At 44.7% G+C, this 16,236-nt stretch overlaps 1 protein-coding gene across 10 annotated transcripts in view; it reads right to left on the bottom strand.

The window, feature by feature from the left end:
- The window catches only part of cep135 (centrosomal protein 135), a 166,309-nt gene that overhangs the window by 38,233 nt on the left and 111,840 nt on the right, over positions 1 to 16,236 (bottom strand). For all 10 annotated transcript variants that reach the window (XM_069924624.1, XM_069924623.1, XM_069924619.1 and 7 more), the window contains 2 exons: positions 10,099 to 10,214; positions 9,160 to 9,314 (listed from right to left, as the gene is read on the bottom strand). In XM_069924624.1, the coding sequence (XP_069780725.1) occupies positions 9,160 to 9,314; positions 10,099 to 10,214 (271 nt within the window). The remainder of the gene's footprint in view (positions 1 to 9,159; positions 9,315 to 10,098; positions 10,215 to 16,236) is intronic.

Consider the following 16,236-nt stretch of genomic DNA (forward strand, 5'->3'; position numbering starts at 1 on the left):
ACTTGTTCAATTCTCACACTTTCATGATTAGTTTAATATTTGGGGAAGAAAAAGGTTTCAATAAAAATTATGAGGTGTTAAATCTAATCCAGGGAGGATTTGAAGTGCAACTTGGGTTTGGGACTGATTGCACCATCTCTTCTGAAAAGCAAATTAATAAGTATGTGCTTTGAGTTCAACAATAGAATTAAGATTTCACACTATGCGATGTTTGTGCAATGTAAAGGAATCTCATGACCAGCTCTATTTCCATGCCTTTCGTTCTATTGTACTGTTGTAGGGGATATTTCATGGATCCATTACCTTCCACATAAAGATAGTCAAAGAGAACATAAAAAAAATGATTCCAACACATTGAATTTCCTCCTGTACTGAAGTGACAATAGGTTTGTGCTGACCTGTTAGAAGGCAGTACAGGTACACAGTCCTTTTTCTGGAACCCTTGGGGGAACAATGTGTTCCGAATTTCGGACTTTAATGGATTTCAGAAAAGCCAGCTGCCCCAGATTTAAGCCCACCCAAATTGTTCTGCAGTATCCACCCCCTTCCAGTTGCGCTGCTGACTCTCCACTCCCTGCCCGCCCGAGTTGCGCTGCCGTCTCTCCCCTGCCCATCCGAGTCGCGCTGCCATCTCTCTCTCCTCCCCCCTCACCCACCCAAGTCGTGCTGCCGTCTCCCTCCCCCCCACCGCTACCACCCAACCTAGACGTGCTGCTGTCTCTCTCTTCCTCTGCTGTACAAGCACCAGGAAAAAAATGCCGGTTTTTGGAGCTTTCTGGATTTTAGATGTCCAGATAAAGGATTGTGTACCTATAACAGTATAGGGAAATTTTATCAGCAAATCAAAACAATCATGAAGATTTCAGTTGTTTGATAGGTGCCCAGCTCAGAAATGTTGCAATGCTTTGGACAAGAATGTGCAAGCTTCATCTTTCTGGAGCTCCATGATAAATCAGAATTTATTTTCACAAACAAGTCATGAAATTTGTTGTTTTCCAGCAGCATCATAGAGCAAACATTCATATTACAACCATCTTACCACATTACTATAAAAAAATAGTGCACAAAAAGCAAGGCGTCTGGTTCATTGATTATTCTGTAATCTGATGGCAATGGGGAAGAAACTATCCTTGTGTTGTTGAGCTCTTCCCTTTAGGCTCCTGTACCTTTTGCCCCACTGGTAGCAGAGTGAAGAGGGCATGGTTTGGGTGGTGGGGGTCTTTGAGGATAGTGGCTGCTTTTTTAAGACACTGCCTCATGTAAATGTCCACAACTGTGAGAAGTCTGGTGCCTGTAATGTTGCAATCTGAGTCAACAACCCTCTGGAGTTTTTTCTTATCCTGAGAGTTGGCACCTCCATACCAGGTAGTGATGCAACCATCCAGAATGCTTTCCGCAGTACACCTGTAGCTGTTTACGAGTCTTTGGTGACACACCAAATCTTCAAGTATAGCTGCTGGTGATCCTTCTTGGTGATTGCATCAACTTAGAGGCTCCAGGACAGATGATCGGAGATGTTGATATCCAGAAATTTGAACTTCTTGACTCTCTCCACAACTGAGCCCTCAATGAAGACTGGGTTGTGTTCCCCCGACTTCCTTCTGAAGTCCGCAATCATCTCCTTGGTTTACTGATGTTGAGCGTAAGGTTCTTGTCATTACACCATTCAATGAGGTGATCTATCTCCCTCCTCTATGCTTCCTCATTGCCGTCTGTGATTCTGCTGACAACTATAGTGTCATCAGTAAACTTGTAGATAGCATAGCATTGGAATTGTGCTTGGTCACACAGTCATGAGTGCATAATGAGTAGAGCAGTGGGCTAAGTTCCCATCCTTGGGAGCACCTGTGTTGATAATCAGTGAGGAGGAGATGTTGTTTCCAATTCGTACTGACTGTGGTCTTCAGATGAGAAAGTCAAGGATGCAGTTTCGGTGGTGGGGGGGGGGGGGGCGGGGTACAGCAGCCTAGAGTTTGTAGCTTTTTGACCAGCACTGAGGGAATAATGGTTTTGAAGGCCGAGCTGTAGTCCATGAAGAGCAGCCGTATGTATGAATTACTGTTTTCGAGTTGATCCAGAGCTGAGTGGAGAGCCAGCGAAATTGCAACTGCTGTGTCACACTTACTGGAATAATATTCAAATTACATTTCTCCTCTGCAGCACAAGTTACTTTGCAAGAATTTTAATTTGGTTAATTAACTGCTAATTTGCTTTCTCATAAATGGCCAGTCAGCATGTAAAGTGATTTAACATTGTGCATTAATACTTCAAATCAACATTTAATTTGCTTGTCTATTCAATCAGGATTTAATTTCAATCGGTTTTGACTGCAAGTCTCTCTTTAATCAAAAGTGAATTGTATACTTTGCAGAATAATTCAAGCCACACAACTGTCTTGATATGCATCACAGAGTAAACATTCATTATTAGAAAAAGGATCTTTAATCAAGGATGCACTGAATAGGTCCTTCTATTTTAGATTCTACCTGTTCAAGGATTCACGTTGAAGTTCAGTGTAGTTACAACTGTGATGTAAGAAAATGTAGCAGCAGGATACTGGATAAATGAGCCAATGTCAAATGTCTTCTCCCAGGTCAAAATCCCTAGGATTAAGGTCTCTGGTTATTCCCAGTTTGCCCTGCTTGAAACCATCTTCTGAAACAGACACTCTATTCCAAACTGTCATGGAAGAAATCAACAGGCGAAACGAAGATTAGAATGATAGAACACCACAACACAGAAACAGTCGCTTTGACCCTTCTATACTGTGTTGAACTATTATTCTGCCTTGTCTCACTCTCCTGCACCATATCTATGACTCTTCACATCTCATGTACTTGTCCAAATTTTTCTTAAATGTCAAAATTGAGCCTATATTTGCTGATACAGCTGGCAACTCATCCCACTCTCCCACCACTTTCACTGTGAAGAAATACCATCTAATGTTCCCTTTAAATTTCCCCCTTTCACCCATATCTTGTTTTCTTTAATTTCTCCTAACCTCAGTGAAAAAAAAGACTGCTTGCATATTCTCTACTTATATCCACCAGTATAATTTTGTATACCTCTATCAAATCTCTCTTCATTCTTCTGCAAACCAAGGAATAAAGTCCTAACCTGTTTAACAATTCTTTGTAAATCACTTCTTCAATTCCCATCCCATTCCCTTGCCAATGTGCCTGTCCATGGTCTCAAACACTGCTAGACTGAGAGTACCCGCATATTGGAGGAACAACACATATTCCGTCTGGGCATTGTCCAACTGGAGGGCATTGTCATCATCTTCTCTAGTTTCCGTTAGCCCCCCGCCACCACATCTATCCCATGTCTCCTTTCCTTCTGGTGTCTCACTTCTTTTCCTTTACCCTGTCTCCTTTTCCCCAGCTTTGCATTTACAGACCCAACATTCCCCACCACCAATCAATTCTCACCTTTCCTCTCTCCTGTGCTGCTATCCATAACCAATTAACACCTTTTGTCTGTTGGTCTGAACCCAACCCTCCCCACCCCCACCCTTTCTTCCCAGCCCTTTAATCAAGGAATAAGCTTGCTTTATACTCAGGCCTAAAACATCAGTTATATCTTTACCTTCTATGGATATTACAAGACCTGCTGAGTTTCACCATCATTTCAGTGCTTTTACTCAATTCTTCAAACCCTGGCAATGTTCTTCCATATCTCCACTGCACTCTTACAATTTAATTGAAATTCTACTTGGAGTTAGGTGACCAAAACTGCACAAAACACTCCAAATTTGATCTCACAACTTCTTATACATGTCAACAATTCAGACGTTGACTGATGTCTTAATCAACATCCTATATTCAATACTTTGATTTATGAAGGGCAATGAGCCAAAAACTCTCTTTATGACCCTATCTACATGTGAAGTGATTTTCAGTCAATTATGTATCTGTATTCCCAGATCTCTCTGTTCTATCACACTCCTCAGTGCCTTATCCTTTATTGTGTATGTCTCCTTGGTTTGTCCTTCTCTTGTAAAGTCAATGTCTAATCCAATATATTACCTCACTATCTTTGGCTTGGCTTCGCGGACGAAGATTTATGGAGGGGGTAAATGTCCACGTCAGCTGCAGGCTCGTTTGTGGCTGACAAGTCTGATACGGGACAGGCAGACACGGTTGCAGCGGTTGCAGGGGAAAATTGGTTGGTTGGGGTTGGGTGTTGGGTTTTTCCTCCTTCGTCTTTTGTCAGTGAGGTGGGCTCTGAGGTCTTCTTCAAAGGAGGTTGCTGCCCGCCGAACTTTGAGGCGCCAAGATGCACGGTTTGAGGCGACATCAGCCCTCTGGCAGTGGTCAATGTGGCAGGCACCAAGAGATTTCTTTAGGCAGTCCTTGTACCTCTTCTTTGGATGGAGCGGAGACAACGCTGGTGGAAGCGTTCTAGGAGCCGTAGGTGATGCCGGTAGAGAGGACCCATGATTCGGAGCCGAACAGGAGTGTGGGTATGACAACGGCTCTGTATACGCTTATCTTTGTGAGGTTTTTCAGTTGGTTGTTTTTCCAGACTCTTTTGTGTAGTCTTCCAAAGGCGCTATTTGCCTTGGCGAGTCTGTTGTCTATCTCGTTGTCGATCCTTGTATCCGATGAAATGGTGCAGCCGAGATAGGTAAACTGGTTGACCGTTTTGAATTTTGTGTGCCCGATGGAGATGTGGGGGGGCTGGTAGTCATGGTGGGGAGCTGGCTGATGGAGGACCTCAGTTTTCTTCAGGCTAACTTCCAGGCCAAACATTTTGGCAGTTTCCGCAAAACAGGACGTCAAGCGCTGAAGAGCTGGCTCTAAATGGGCAACTAAAACGGCATCGTCTGCAAAGAGTAGTTCACGGACAAGTTTCTCTTGTGTCTTGGTGTGAGCTTGCAGGCGCCTCAGATTGAAGAGACTGCCATCCGTGCGGTACCAGATGTAAACAGCGTCTTCATTGTTGAGGTCTTTCATGGCTTGGTTCATCATCATGCTGAAGAAGATTGAAAGGAGGGTTGGTGCGAGAACGCAGCCTTGCTTCACGCCATTGTTAATGGAGAAGGGTTCAGAGAGCTCATTGCTGTATCTGACCTGACCTTGTTGGTTTTCGTGCAGTTGGATACCTCACCATAAACACTGAGCAAATGAACCTTCCTGACTAACCTTCCATATGGAACCTTGTCAAAGGCCTTAGCAAGTCCATGTAGACAACATCCACAGCCTTTCCTTCATCATCTTCCCAGGTAACCTCATTGAAAAACTCTCAGATTCAATAAACATGATCTAGCATGCTCAAAACCGCGTTGACCATCCCTAATTATCCAAATCCTTGTACATCCGACCTTTTAGAACACCTTCTAATAAATTGCCCACTACTAACATCAGGCTCACTGGATTCCAGGATTATTTTTAAAAACCTCTTTTAAACAATGCAATAGCATGAGATATCCTCCAATCCTCCGGCACCTCGCCTGATGCTAATGACATATTCAAAGTTCAAATTGTAGGAGTACATACATAACATCATATGCAACTCAGATTCTTTTTCCTGTAGGCCAGGCAGAAATTCTACTCACTGGTAGTGCAAATAACTGTACTCATGAAAAGGTACATATACAAAAGAGAGAAATGTAAACAAACTGATTGTGTAACATAGAATAATAAGTTCAATAATAATAATATGCAAAGTAAGTCTTTAAAATGAGTCTCTGATTGAGTTTGTTGTTTAGAACTCTGACGATGAAGGGGGAGCAACTGCTCTTGAACCTGGTAGTATGAATCTTGTGGCATCTCTATCTCATTCCCGATGGCACCAGTAAGAACAGGGTATATCCTGGGTGGTGTGAATCCTTGTTGATTGCTGCTGCTCTCCGACAGCAGTTTTCCATGTAGATTTTCTTGGGGAGAGTTTTGCTTGTGATGTACTGAGCTGTGTCCAGCCAGTCAGCGCACTTTCCTCTACATTTCTGAGTAAGTTTGCCAAGGTTTTCAATCTCATAGCAAACCTTCTCAAATTCCTGAAGAAGCAGAGACACTGACTTGCTTTCTTGACAATGACATTAGTGTGTTGGGTCCAGGAAAGGTCCACCAATATAGTGATTCTCAGGAATTTAAATCTGATCTCCCTCTCCACCTCTGATCCCCCAATGATCACTGGATATTTAATATATCTGACAGGGCCCCTGCAATTTTTACACCAGCCACCCTCAAGGAACCAAGCGAATATCTTGTCAGGCCTTGAGCATTTATTAATCCTCATTTGCCTTCAGACAGCAAGCACCTCTTTTTTAATCTGTATAGGTTCCATAGCCTCACTGCATTGCAGCCTCACTTCTCTAGACTCTGCCTGTTTCCTGAGTAAATACAGATGAACAAAAAAAAAATTAAGATCTCCCTCATTTCTTGGCTCCATAAATAACCGACCACTTTGATATTCAAGAGGACCAATTTTGTCCCTTACCATCCTTTTGCTCTTAATACACCTGTAGAAGCCCTGAGGATTTCCATCACTTTGTCTGCCAAAGCAACTTCATGTCTTCTTTTAGCCATCCTGATTTCTTTCTCATTTTATCTTGCATTTCTACACTCAAGTTTCTCATTTTCTCCTTGATGCATATACCTGCTATACATTTCTCAACAAGATCCCCAATATCCCTTGAAAGCCAAGGTTCCCTATGCCTATTAACCTTGTCTTTAATCTTGTGAGGAACATACAAACTCCGTACTCTTAAAATTTCACCTATGAAGGCCACCCACTTACCAAGAAAATAACCTTTCCCAATTATGCTTTCAGAATAATTTTTCATTTCCTCAAAATGAGCCTTTCTCAAATTTAGAATCGCAACCCAAGGACCAGATATATCCTTATCCATGCTGCTCGTGCTGAACCATTTTCTTTGCCTAGTATCACTGTCCCGCACCAAGTCCATAGCCCTTCTTACCTCTCCCATCCATGTACCAGTTCAAATTCTTCTTAAACGTTAAAATTGAGTCCCACCTCAGGTGGCAGCTTATTCCATCATCCACCACTCTCTGTGTGAATAAGTTTCCTCTAAACTTCTCCCCTTTCAATTTTAACCCATGTTCTTTGGTTTGTAGCTCACCTACCCTCAGTGGAAAAAGCCTATCTACATTTACTCTGACTATCCCCCTCATAATTTTAAATACCTATCAAATCTCCCCTCATTTTCTATGCTCCAGGGAATGAAGTCCTAACCTGTTTAACCTTTCCCTGTAACTCAGTTCCTGAAGTCCAGGCAACATCCTAGTAAATCTTGTCTGCATTCTTTCTATCTTATGAATATCTTTCCTTTTTAAAAAAAATATTATTTAATTGTTTGCATCATTGCAGGAAAGAAATGAATAAAACATTAATCAAATATCCAAAGCCAATTATACAAAAAAAAGTACTTTTATATTTTTCTCCCCATCCCCCTCCCACCCAAAATTAAGAAAAGAAACAAATACCATTTAATATACAATAATATTAGAATATACAATTATTAATTGTTATTAAAAATTACTAATCAAGAGGAGTGGATGAAATAGAAAAAGTGGATGGAAAATTATCCATAAAATCCATATATTGTTTCTAAATATCATAAAAAATTTCAACTCGATTCCTTAAACGATACTTAATTTTTTCCAAAGGTATACAATTTCGCATCTCATTATGCCATCTACTTAATAACACTTCTCTATCATCTTTCCATGATATCGCTATACATTTCTTTGCAGTTGCTATTACAATACTTAAAAATATTTCTTGGTATTTGTTCAATTTCAATTTTATATCCTTTTCATGAATATCTCCAAGTAAAAATATTCTTGGATCCTTTGGTATCTTTATCTTCATAATTTGCCTTAATAATAAACTCAGTTCATTCCAAAATCTTTCCACTTTTTCACAAGACCACAATGAATGCAAAAATAGTCCCTATTTCTTGCGCACATCGAAAACACTTACTTGAATAATTAGGATTAAGTCCATTTAACTTATACGGAGTATCACACAATTGATGAAGAAAATTATATTGAACCATTTGATATCTAACGATTATTGTATTTGTAACACTTTAATAACATAATTTTGACCAAATCTCCCTCCTGAATTTATATATTTAAATCTTTCTCCCATCAGATTTTTGATTTATATAAATCTTTTTTTTAGAGTCTCTTGTAATTTTATATACATATTAGTAATAAATTTCTTAACAAATGGATCTGTTATTATATCTTTAAATTTACTTTGTTTAGGGATCTCAAATCTGATCCCAGTCTCTTTTTCAAAAACATTTTTAATTGATAATATGCAAAAATTGTAATATTATGTACATTGTATTTATCTTTTAATTGATCAAAAGAAAAAAGATCCTAAGAAACAATCTTTTATTCTCTGTAAACCTTTACTATCCCAATTATTAAATAAAGAATCATTCAAAGTAAAAGGAAGAAGTTGATTTTGTTTTAACAACATTTTAGGTCATTGATAATTTTTAATTCCTCTCTCAATATGAATTCTATTTCAGATGTTTAAAGTATGTTTCAAGATTTTTCCGCATCGATATCTTTGCTGTGACCAAAACTGCACACAAACCCCAAATTTGGCCTCAACAATGTCTTATACAACTTTACCATAACATCCCAACTCCTTTACTCAATACTTTGAGGCCAATATGCCAAAATCTCTCTTTATAACCCTATCCACCTTTGATGCCACTTTCATGGAATTATGTATCTGTATTCCCAGATCCCTCTGTTCTATTGTGCTCCTCTAACTCAGGGCCATAAACATTCAAAGTGGAGAAGAATCATTTGAGATGATGTTAAGAACCTCAAGGCCATACAGAACCCTGCACAAGTGGAAGATGGAGTCTCACATCTCACAAACCATCCACCAGCATTACCCACCTCATGCCCTGCTGGTTGGTGATTCCAACACAGGGCTCATTATCTACTTTAAAACCCATAAAACTTAAATGGAAAGCTAGACATCTTCAATCACAAAGGAGGTACAGCTGGAATTCAACAATTTAGCCTGGCTGACAATTTTTTTAAGAACATGATATTATGAAATTTTAATTTCAGCAATGAGAGTGGCATAAGTCAGTTGTTATAATGTTTAATGAAATTTGTTCCAAAACAAGATTTGTTTAATAATAAAATACACATTTACCCTGTTGGTAAGATTATCTTCTAAGGTTGCAATTTTTTCAGTTTTATCATCTACAGCTTCCTGCAGGCAATCCTTTTCTTGGTCCAGAGCAGATATTGTACTTTTTAATAAGCGTACTTCCTCTTGTTGAGCTGAGTTCTGCCGACTGAATTCACCTAAGCAATAAAATGCAGGATTGATCAAAGGACAATTGTGTTAATGCTAGTTATCAAATGACAACAGAAAAATGCTGGAATACTCAGCAGGTCCTGCAACATCTTTGGAGAGAAAAAGTTAATGATTCAGGTCAATAATTCAGAGAGAAAAATATATTTCTAAGCAATGGTCCCCCATAATACAATATCTTAGAACTTCTTTGAAGCAATGCGCTGCCTGAACTTTCCAATTCCTTATCCACCAGGCCCAAACATAAAACTCTGGCCACAAAAGGAATCATTTGTAGGACCTACAGACATGATTTGATGGTTGGTTAAACCATGGATTCTGGCTGAAACATTTGTCGAAGCTGTTAAATTGTAACTCAAAAAATAAAACCTGAACTTAATTCTTCAGCTTGGAATGCTTTCTCTGCTTTCAAATGGACAGAGACCCTGAAATTCTGCCTGCCCTTACCTAAAACACATACAGGTGAGAAATCCCTCAAACTGACTGATAGAAAAGTACACTAATGCCCAAGTACAGTGTGGAACTTGTCTATGAGCTGAGACTGTTGGCCCTCCACATTGATCATAGAAGCGTGCCCAAGTCACAAATGCAAAATTAAAAATAGATCTCAAGATGAGAGATAAAGGAGGGTAGGTTTCAAATGAATATAAAATGAAGCTGATAGATATATTGCAGAAAATGGGATTTTACTAATTGAAGGCAGAAATCTAGCTTGTGCAGAAGTGGCTTGAATGTTTAACTAATATGCCTCAATAGGTTCTTTTCACTTTTTACCTAGTCTTTCCTCATGTCTGGCCACCCGATCTTGAAATGCTTTTAACTCCTTGGATTTCATTGCCAATCGATGTTGCACATCTGCACAGGATTTCTCCAGGTGTTCATTCTGCAACCTGAAGAATTAACAATAATGGGGTATTTATTCATTAGTGAGAATCATTTGTTGATCATTTATCAATGAAACATTATTTGTGTTGAAGTTTTTGCCTTTGTATTTGGGAGAACATCCTGTGCAAAACCCACAGGCAATAAAAGAACCAATCCATGAAAAAGTGGCAATTCCTTTTCACTAAATGATTAACAATTCTTGTCCTTCTTTCCACTGTATTTTCCCAAATGCCCTGGAACAAGGAGTTTTTATAGCAGCAGTCCATCTATTTGCTACAACCAGGGAAGTGACAATAAAATACCAAAAGCAATCCTTCCACACAATAAAGCATTACATTATTAAATGAAAACACTAAGATTATATTTACAATGAAATATTTATTATTGATGACTTGGACAGCATTTAGTGAAAATCATACATTGTTCTTTAAATGCACAAAATTCTGTGCAAGAATGGGTCTTTGGGATTGGCATGATGTTCTCTAATGTTCAGAGTCTGGTCCATTATCTGCCCTACTTTCACTGTACATCAGTAAGATCTTTATTTCCCCAAAAAATTTACTAATTTATCGGGAGTCAAATCAAAAGCTGTTGGTTTCAAAATTTTTGGAGATGTCCAGCCATAAGTTCGGAGCAGAGTACATCTGTAAGATAAGTGCAACTATTTTCACATAGTTTAAAAATGTGAAAAATAATGCATTTAAGTGTGTAATAAAGAGAAAAGAAATCAGAAAAATGTACAAAGTTTGAGAGAATGGTCAGAGAAACAAATGAGGTTTAAGAAGGAAATTCTGGAACCTTCTTTGACTAGAATAAGCAAAAAGCAGATTAATATATAGGATAAGCAAAAAGCAGATTTTCTTATATTTTAAAGGGTTGGGAATGGAAGAGATGATAGAAAAAGGCAGGGTCAATGGCAGTGTTATGGTTATCAAGCTGTGAGTTTTCAATGAACAAGTTCAAAGAGACCAAAAGAAAGGAAGCTACCTGGGCGCACAAGAAAGTAACAAGGTAATAAAAGTAAAGATGAAGGTTTCACCAAATGATCCAGGACAGAAGCAGTCAATGAATCCCATTCCTCAAACACTGGCTTGCTGTCCATCCTCCATCTATTTGTCCCATTAATGGCCATCTAGTCCCCACTCTATGAATCTCTCTAATCCATACCACTACTTCTTTTTGATTTATCTGCAGTATAGTTCTGTGATTATGTTTTTATCATTGTAATTTGGAAATACAGCACGGCAACAGGTCCTTCCAGCCCACATCACCAAAATACACCCATGTGACAAATTAACCTACTGACCCTGTACATCTTTGGAACATGAGGGGAAACAGGAATTAATAGTATCTGTCTCACTATTTCTGGACAAATAGTATGGATAATTATGACTCAAAATATACATACATTCAAAATCACATTTACTAACATTCTTCAGCAATCAGTACAAAGGTTCAGTCAGCAGTGTGACAGAGATAGGCTGCATTCTATTTTCTAAAATTTTTGATATTCATTTTTCTTTATTGATATTTATAGCTTGTCAGTATTGTGATTAATTTAAATTGTTCACAGCGCTATTGCATGCAGACGTGCCAGATGGCGTATACATACTCTATTATGTGCACCAGAACGCTTGCCATCTGTGACTCAGATTTATAGAAACAGAATGGTTTGTCACCAATCTCAATAGCTTTAATAGCATTTGAGAGATAGAGCAGGTGACTATCCCTGGGTCAAGAAAATGGAAACCACATCTGAACTGATTTAATGAGGAATATAAACAATTAAAATGGACATGAAACCCTGAACCACGTTTAATTGGTATCTAATTTCAAAAGCTTTTAAATGCCTGCTTCTGATTAATTAAATTATTTTGCACCAATTAAGGATAGTCTGAAGAGAAACATAAAAAAAGAGTGGGAGGAGAAGGGGGGAAAGCAGGCGAGAGGGGGGGGAAGGGGTAAAAGTGGAGGGGGAGGGGAGGGGAGGGGGGTAAAGCGGAAGGGGAGGGGAGGGGGGAAAGCGGAGGGGGAGGGGAGGGGGGAAAGCGGAGGGGGAGGGGAGGGGGGAAAAGCGGAGGGGGAGGGGAGGGGGAAAAGCGGAGGGGGAGGGGGGGAAAAGCGGAGGGGGAGGGGAGGGGGAAAGCGGAGGGGGAGGGGAGGGGGGAAAGCAGAGGGGAGAGGGAAAGCAGAGGAGAGGGGGGAAAGCGGAGGGGAGGGGGAAAGCGGAGGGGAGGGGGGAAAGCGGAGGGGAGGGGGGAAAGCGGAGGGGAGGGGGGAAAGCGGAGGGGAGGTGGGAAAGCAGAGGGGAGGGGGGAAAGCAGAGGGGAGGGGGGAAAGCGGAGGGGAGGGGGGAAAGCGGAGGAGAGGGGGGAAAGCAGAGGAGAGGGGGAAAGCAGAGGGGGAGGGGTGGGGGGAAAAGCGGAGGGGGAGGGGTGGGGGGAAAAGCGGAGGGGGAGGGGTGGGGGGAAAAGCGGAGGGGGAGGGGAGGGGAGGGGAAAAGCGGAGGGGGAGGGGAGGGGGAAAAGCGGAGGGGAGGGAGAAAAGCGGAGGGGGAGGGGAGGGGGAAAAGCGGAGGGGGAGGGGAGGGGGAAAAGCGGAGGGGAGGGGGGAAAGCAGAGGAGAGGGGGGAAAGCAGAGGAGAGGGGGGAAAGCGGAGGAGAGGGGGGAAAGCGGAGGAGAGGGGGGAAAGCGGAGGGGAGGGGAGGGGAGGGGGGAAAGCGGAGGGGGAGGGGGGAAAAGCAGAGGGGGAGGGGAGGGGGAAAAGCGGAGGGGAGGGGGGAAAGCAGAGGGGAGGGGGGAAAGCAGAGGGGAGGGGGGAAAGCAGAGGGGAGGGGGGAAAGCAGAGGAGAGGGGGGAAAGCAGAGGAGAGGGGGGAAAGCGGAGGGGAGGGGGAAAGCGGAGGGGAGGGGGGAAAGCGGAGGGGAGGGGGGAAAGCGGAGGGGAGGGGGGAAAGCGGAGGGGAGGGGGGAAAGCGGAGGGGAGGGGGGGAAAGCGGAGGGGAGGGGGAAAGCAGAGGGGAGGTGGGAAAGCGGAGGGGAGGGGGGAAAGCGGAGGGGAGGGGGGAAAGCGGAGGGGAGGGGGGAAAGCGGAGGAGAGGGGGGAAAGCGGAGGGGAGGGGGGAAAGCGGAGGGGAGGGGAGAAAGCGGAGGGGAGGGGGGAAAGCGGAGGGGAGGGGGGAAAGCGGAGGGGAGGGGGGAAAGCGGAGGGGAGGGGGGAAAGGGGAGGGGAGGGGGGAAAGCGGAGGGGAGGGGGGAAAGCGGAGGGGAGGGGGGAAAGCGGAGGGGAGGGGGGAAAGCGGAGGGGAGGGGGGAAAGCGGAGGGGAGAGGGGAAAGCGGAGGGGAGAGGGGAAAGCGGAGGGGAGAGGGGAAAGCGGAGGGGAGGGGGGAAAACGGAGGGGAGGGGGAAAGCGGAGGGGAGGGGGGAAAGCGGAGGGGAGGGGGAAAGCGGAGGGGAGGGGGGAAAGCGGAGGGGAGGGGGGAAAGCGGAGGGGAGGGGGGAAAGCGGAGGGGAGGGGGGAAAGCGGAGGGGAGGGGGGAAAGCGGAGGGGAGGGGGGAAAGCGGAGGGGAGGGGGGAAAGCGGAGGGGAGGGGGAAAGCGGAGGGGAGGGGGAAAGCGGAGGGGAGGGGGAAAGCGGAGTGGAGGGAGAAAGCGGAGTGGAGGGAGAAAGCGGAGGGGAGGGGGAAAGCGGAGGGGAGGGGGAAAGCGGAGGGGAGGGGTGGGTGCGGGGGAGGGGTGGGGGGGAGAGGTGGGGAGGGGGGAGAGGTGGGGGAGGGTGGAGAGGGGAGGGGTGGGGGGAGAGGGGAGGGGTGGGGGGAGAGGGGAGGGGTGGGGGGAGAGTGGAGAGGTGGGGGAGAGGAGAGGGGTGGGGGAGGGGAGAGGGGTGGGGGAGGAGGAGAGGGGAGGGGAGGGGGAGGAGGAGAGGGGAGGGATGGGGGAGGAGAGGGGAGGGGTGGGGGAGGGGGAGAGGTGGGGGAGGGGAGGGGTGGGGGAGGGGAGGGGGAGGGGAGGGGGAGGGGGGAGGGTGAGGGGTGGGGGAGGGGGAATGCAAGGGGGAGGGGGAGGGGGAAAGCAAGGGGAGGGGAGGGGAAAGCAAGGGGAGGGGAGGGGAAAGCAAGGGGAGGGGAGGGGAAAGCAAGGGGAGGGGAGGGGAAAGCAAGGGGAGGGGGAAAAGCGAGAGGAAGGGGGAAAGCAAGGGGGAGGGGAAAAGCAAGGGGAAGGGAGGGGAGGGGGAAAACAAGGGGGAGGGGAGGGGGAAAGCAAGGGGGAGGGAAGGGGAGGGGGGAGGGAAGGGGAGTGGGGAGGGAAGGGGAGGGGGAGGGAAGGGGAGGGGGGAGGGGGAGGGAAGGGGGAAAACAAGGGGGAGGGGAGGGGGAAAGCAAGGGGGTGGGAAGGGGAGGGGGGAGGGAAGGGGAGGGGGAAAGCAAGGGGTAGGGGAGGAAAGGGTAGTGGGAAAGCAGTGGGGAGGGGAGGGGAAAAGTGGGGAGGGGGAAAGCAGTGGGGAGGGGAGGGGGAAAGCAGGGGAGGGGGAAGGGGATGAGGGAAGGGGGAGTGAGGAAAGTGGAAGGGGAAAGGGTAAAAGGGAGGGGGAAAGGGTAAAAGGGGAGGGGAAAGGGTAAAAGGGGATGAAAGGGGGAGTGGGGAAAGGGGAAATGGGGTAAAAGGGAGGGAGGGGAAGGGGGTAGAAAAGGGGGGGAAGGAAAGGGAGGGGGAAGAAAAGGGAGGGGGAAGAATAGGGAGGGGTAAGAAAAGGGAGGGGGAAGAAAAGGGAGGGGGAAGAAAAGGGAGGGGGAAGGGAGGGGGAAGAAAAGGGAGGGGAAGAAAAGGGAGGGGGAAGAAAAGGGAGGGGGAAGAAAAGGGAGGGGGAAGAAAAGGGAGGGGGAAGAAAAGGGAGGGGGAAGAAAAGGGAGGGGGAAGAAAAGGGAGGGGGAAGAAAAGGGAGTGGGAAGAAAAGGGAGGGGGAAGAAAAGGGAGGGGGTAGAAAAGGGAGGGGGAAGAAAAGGGAGAGGGAAGAAAAGGGAGAGGGAGGGATAAAGATAATAGAGAGTCAGGGCAGCCAGTTGGGAGGGTTGTTAACGTCTTCTGGTTGGCCCTGACTCCATGCAGGTGGCATTAACATTGAGATCTCCAGTTTACATTAAGCCCATTCTCTCGTCTCTCTCTATTCCTGTTTCCTTTCTTCCAGTTTCCCTCCCCCGTCACTTCACCTTTTTGTCTACTGCTCTCCCACCATATCCACCCACGATCTCTTGCCTGTTGGCCTGTGTACCTCCTGCTGCACTTTCTTCCCTCTTCTCCTCTCCTCCCAGTTTTTTATTCAGGTGCCTGCCTGCTTTGTACTCATACCTTGACAAAGGTCGCAGGCCCAAAATATTGGTTATATCCCTTTGTTTCCTAGGTGCTGTGTGACCTGCTGAATTTCACGAGCACTTTTGTGTATTGCACTTCAATCACAACATCTGCAAACCTTCCTGTTGAAACATGAAAGTTTGCTCATGATTTACATTTTTTTCTTTAGCGACAAGGATGAAATTTTTTCCCCTCTGTTTTTATATTCTCTTTAGGAACCCTGTAGTAAACACCTTCCTTGGCATGCTCACACTTGATTTTTTTTCTGTTCCTTCTGTATCCATTATATGTTGGAGTTATTCCCACCATCCAAATGTCCTTTTTTGTTTGTTCAGGCTCATTAGCTTCACTTTAAAAAATTTTCCTCCCACAAAAATTCAGTATAACACGAGGCCTTTAATTTCCTTATCTGCCATACCATCCATCTGTTCTTTTGGTTGCATCTTATTCTGAAGGAGCAGCAACATTAAAAAAATGTGATAAAACTTCCATGCTGCTGAGGAAGTTATTCGGAAAGGTGCTGTACAAGCAGAGAGTTGTAAAGAGAAAGGAAGGCATTTGTGTAAATAATTCTGAAGAAATTGACTACGTACAAGAACAAATAAGCTTTCAAGCACAGACAACATGCATTGTAGCTGAAACCATGCATCTTCAGCAGATGACAAAATGGATGGCAC

The sequence above is a fragment of the Narcine bancroftii genome, chromosome 3, assembly GCF_036971445.1.
Source record: "Narcine bancroftii isolate sNarBan1 chromosome 3, sNarBan1.hap1, whole genome shotgun sequence".
NCBI lineage: Eukaryota > Metazoa > Chordata > Chondrichthyes > Torpediniformes > Narcinidae > Narcine > Narcine bancroftii.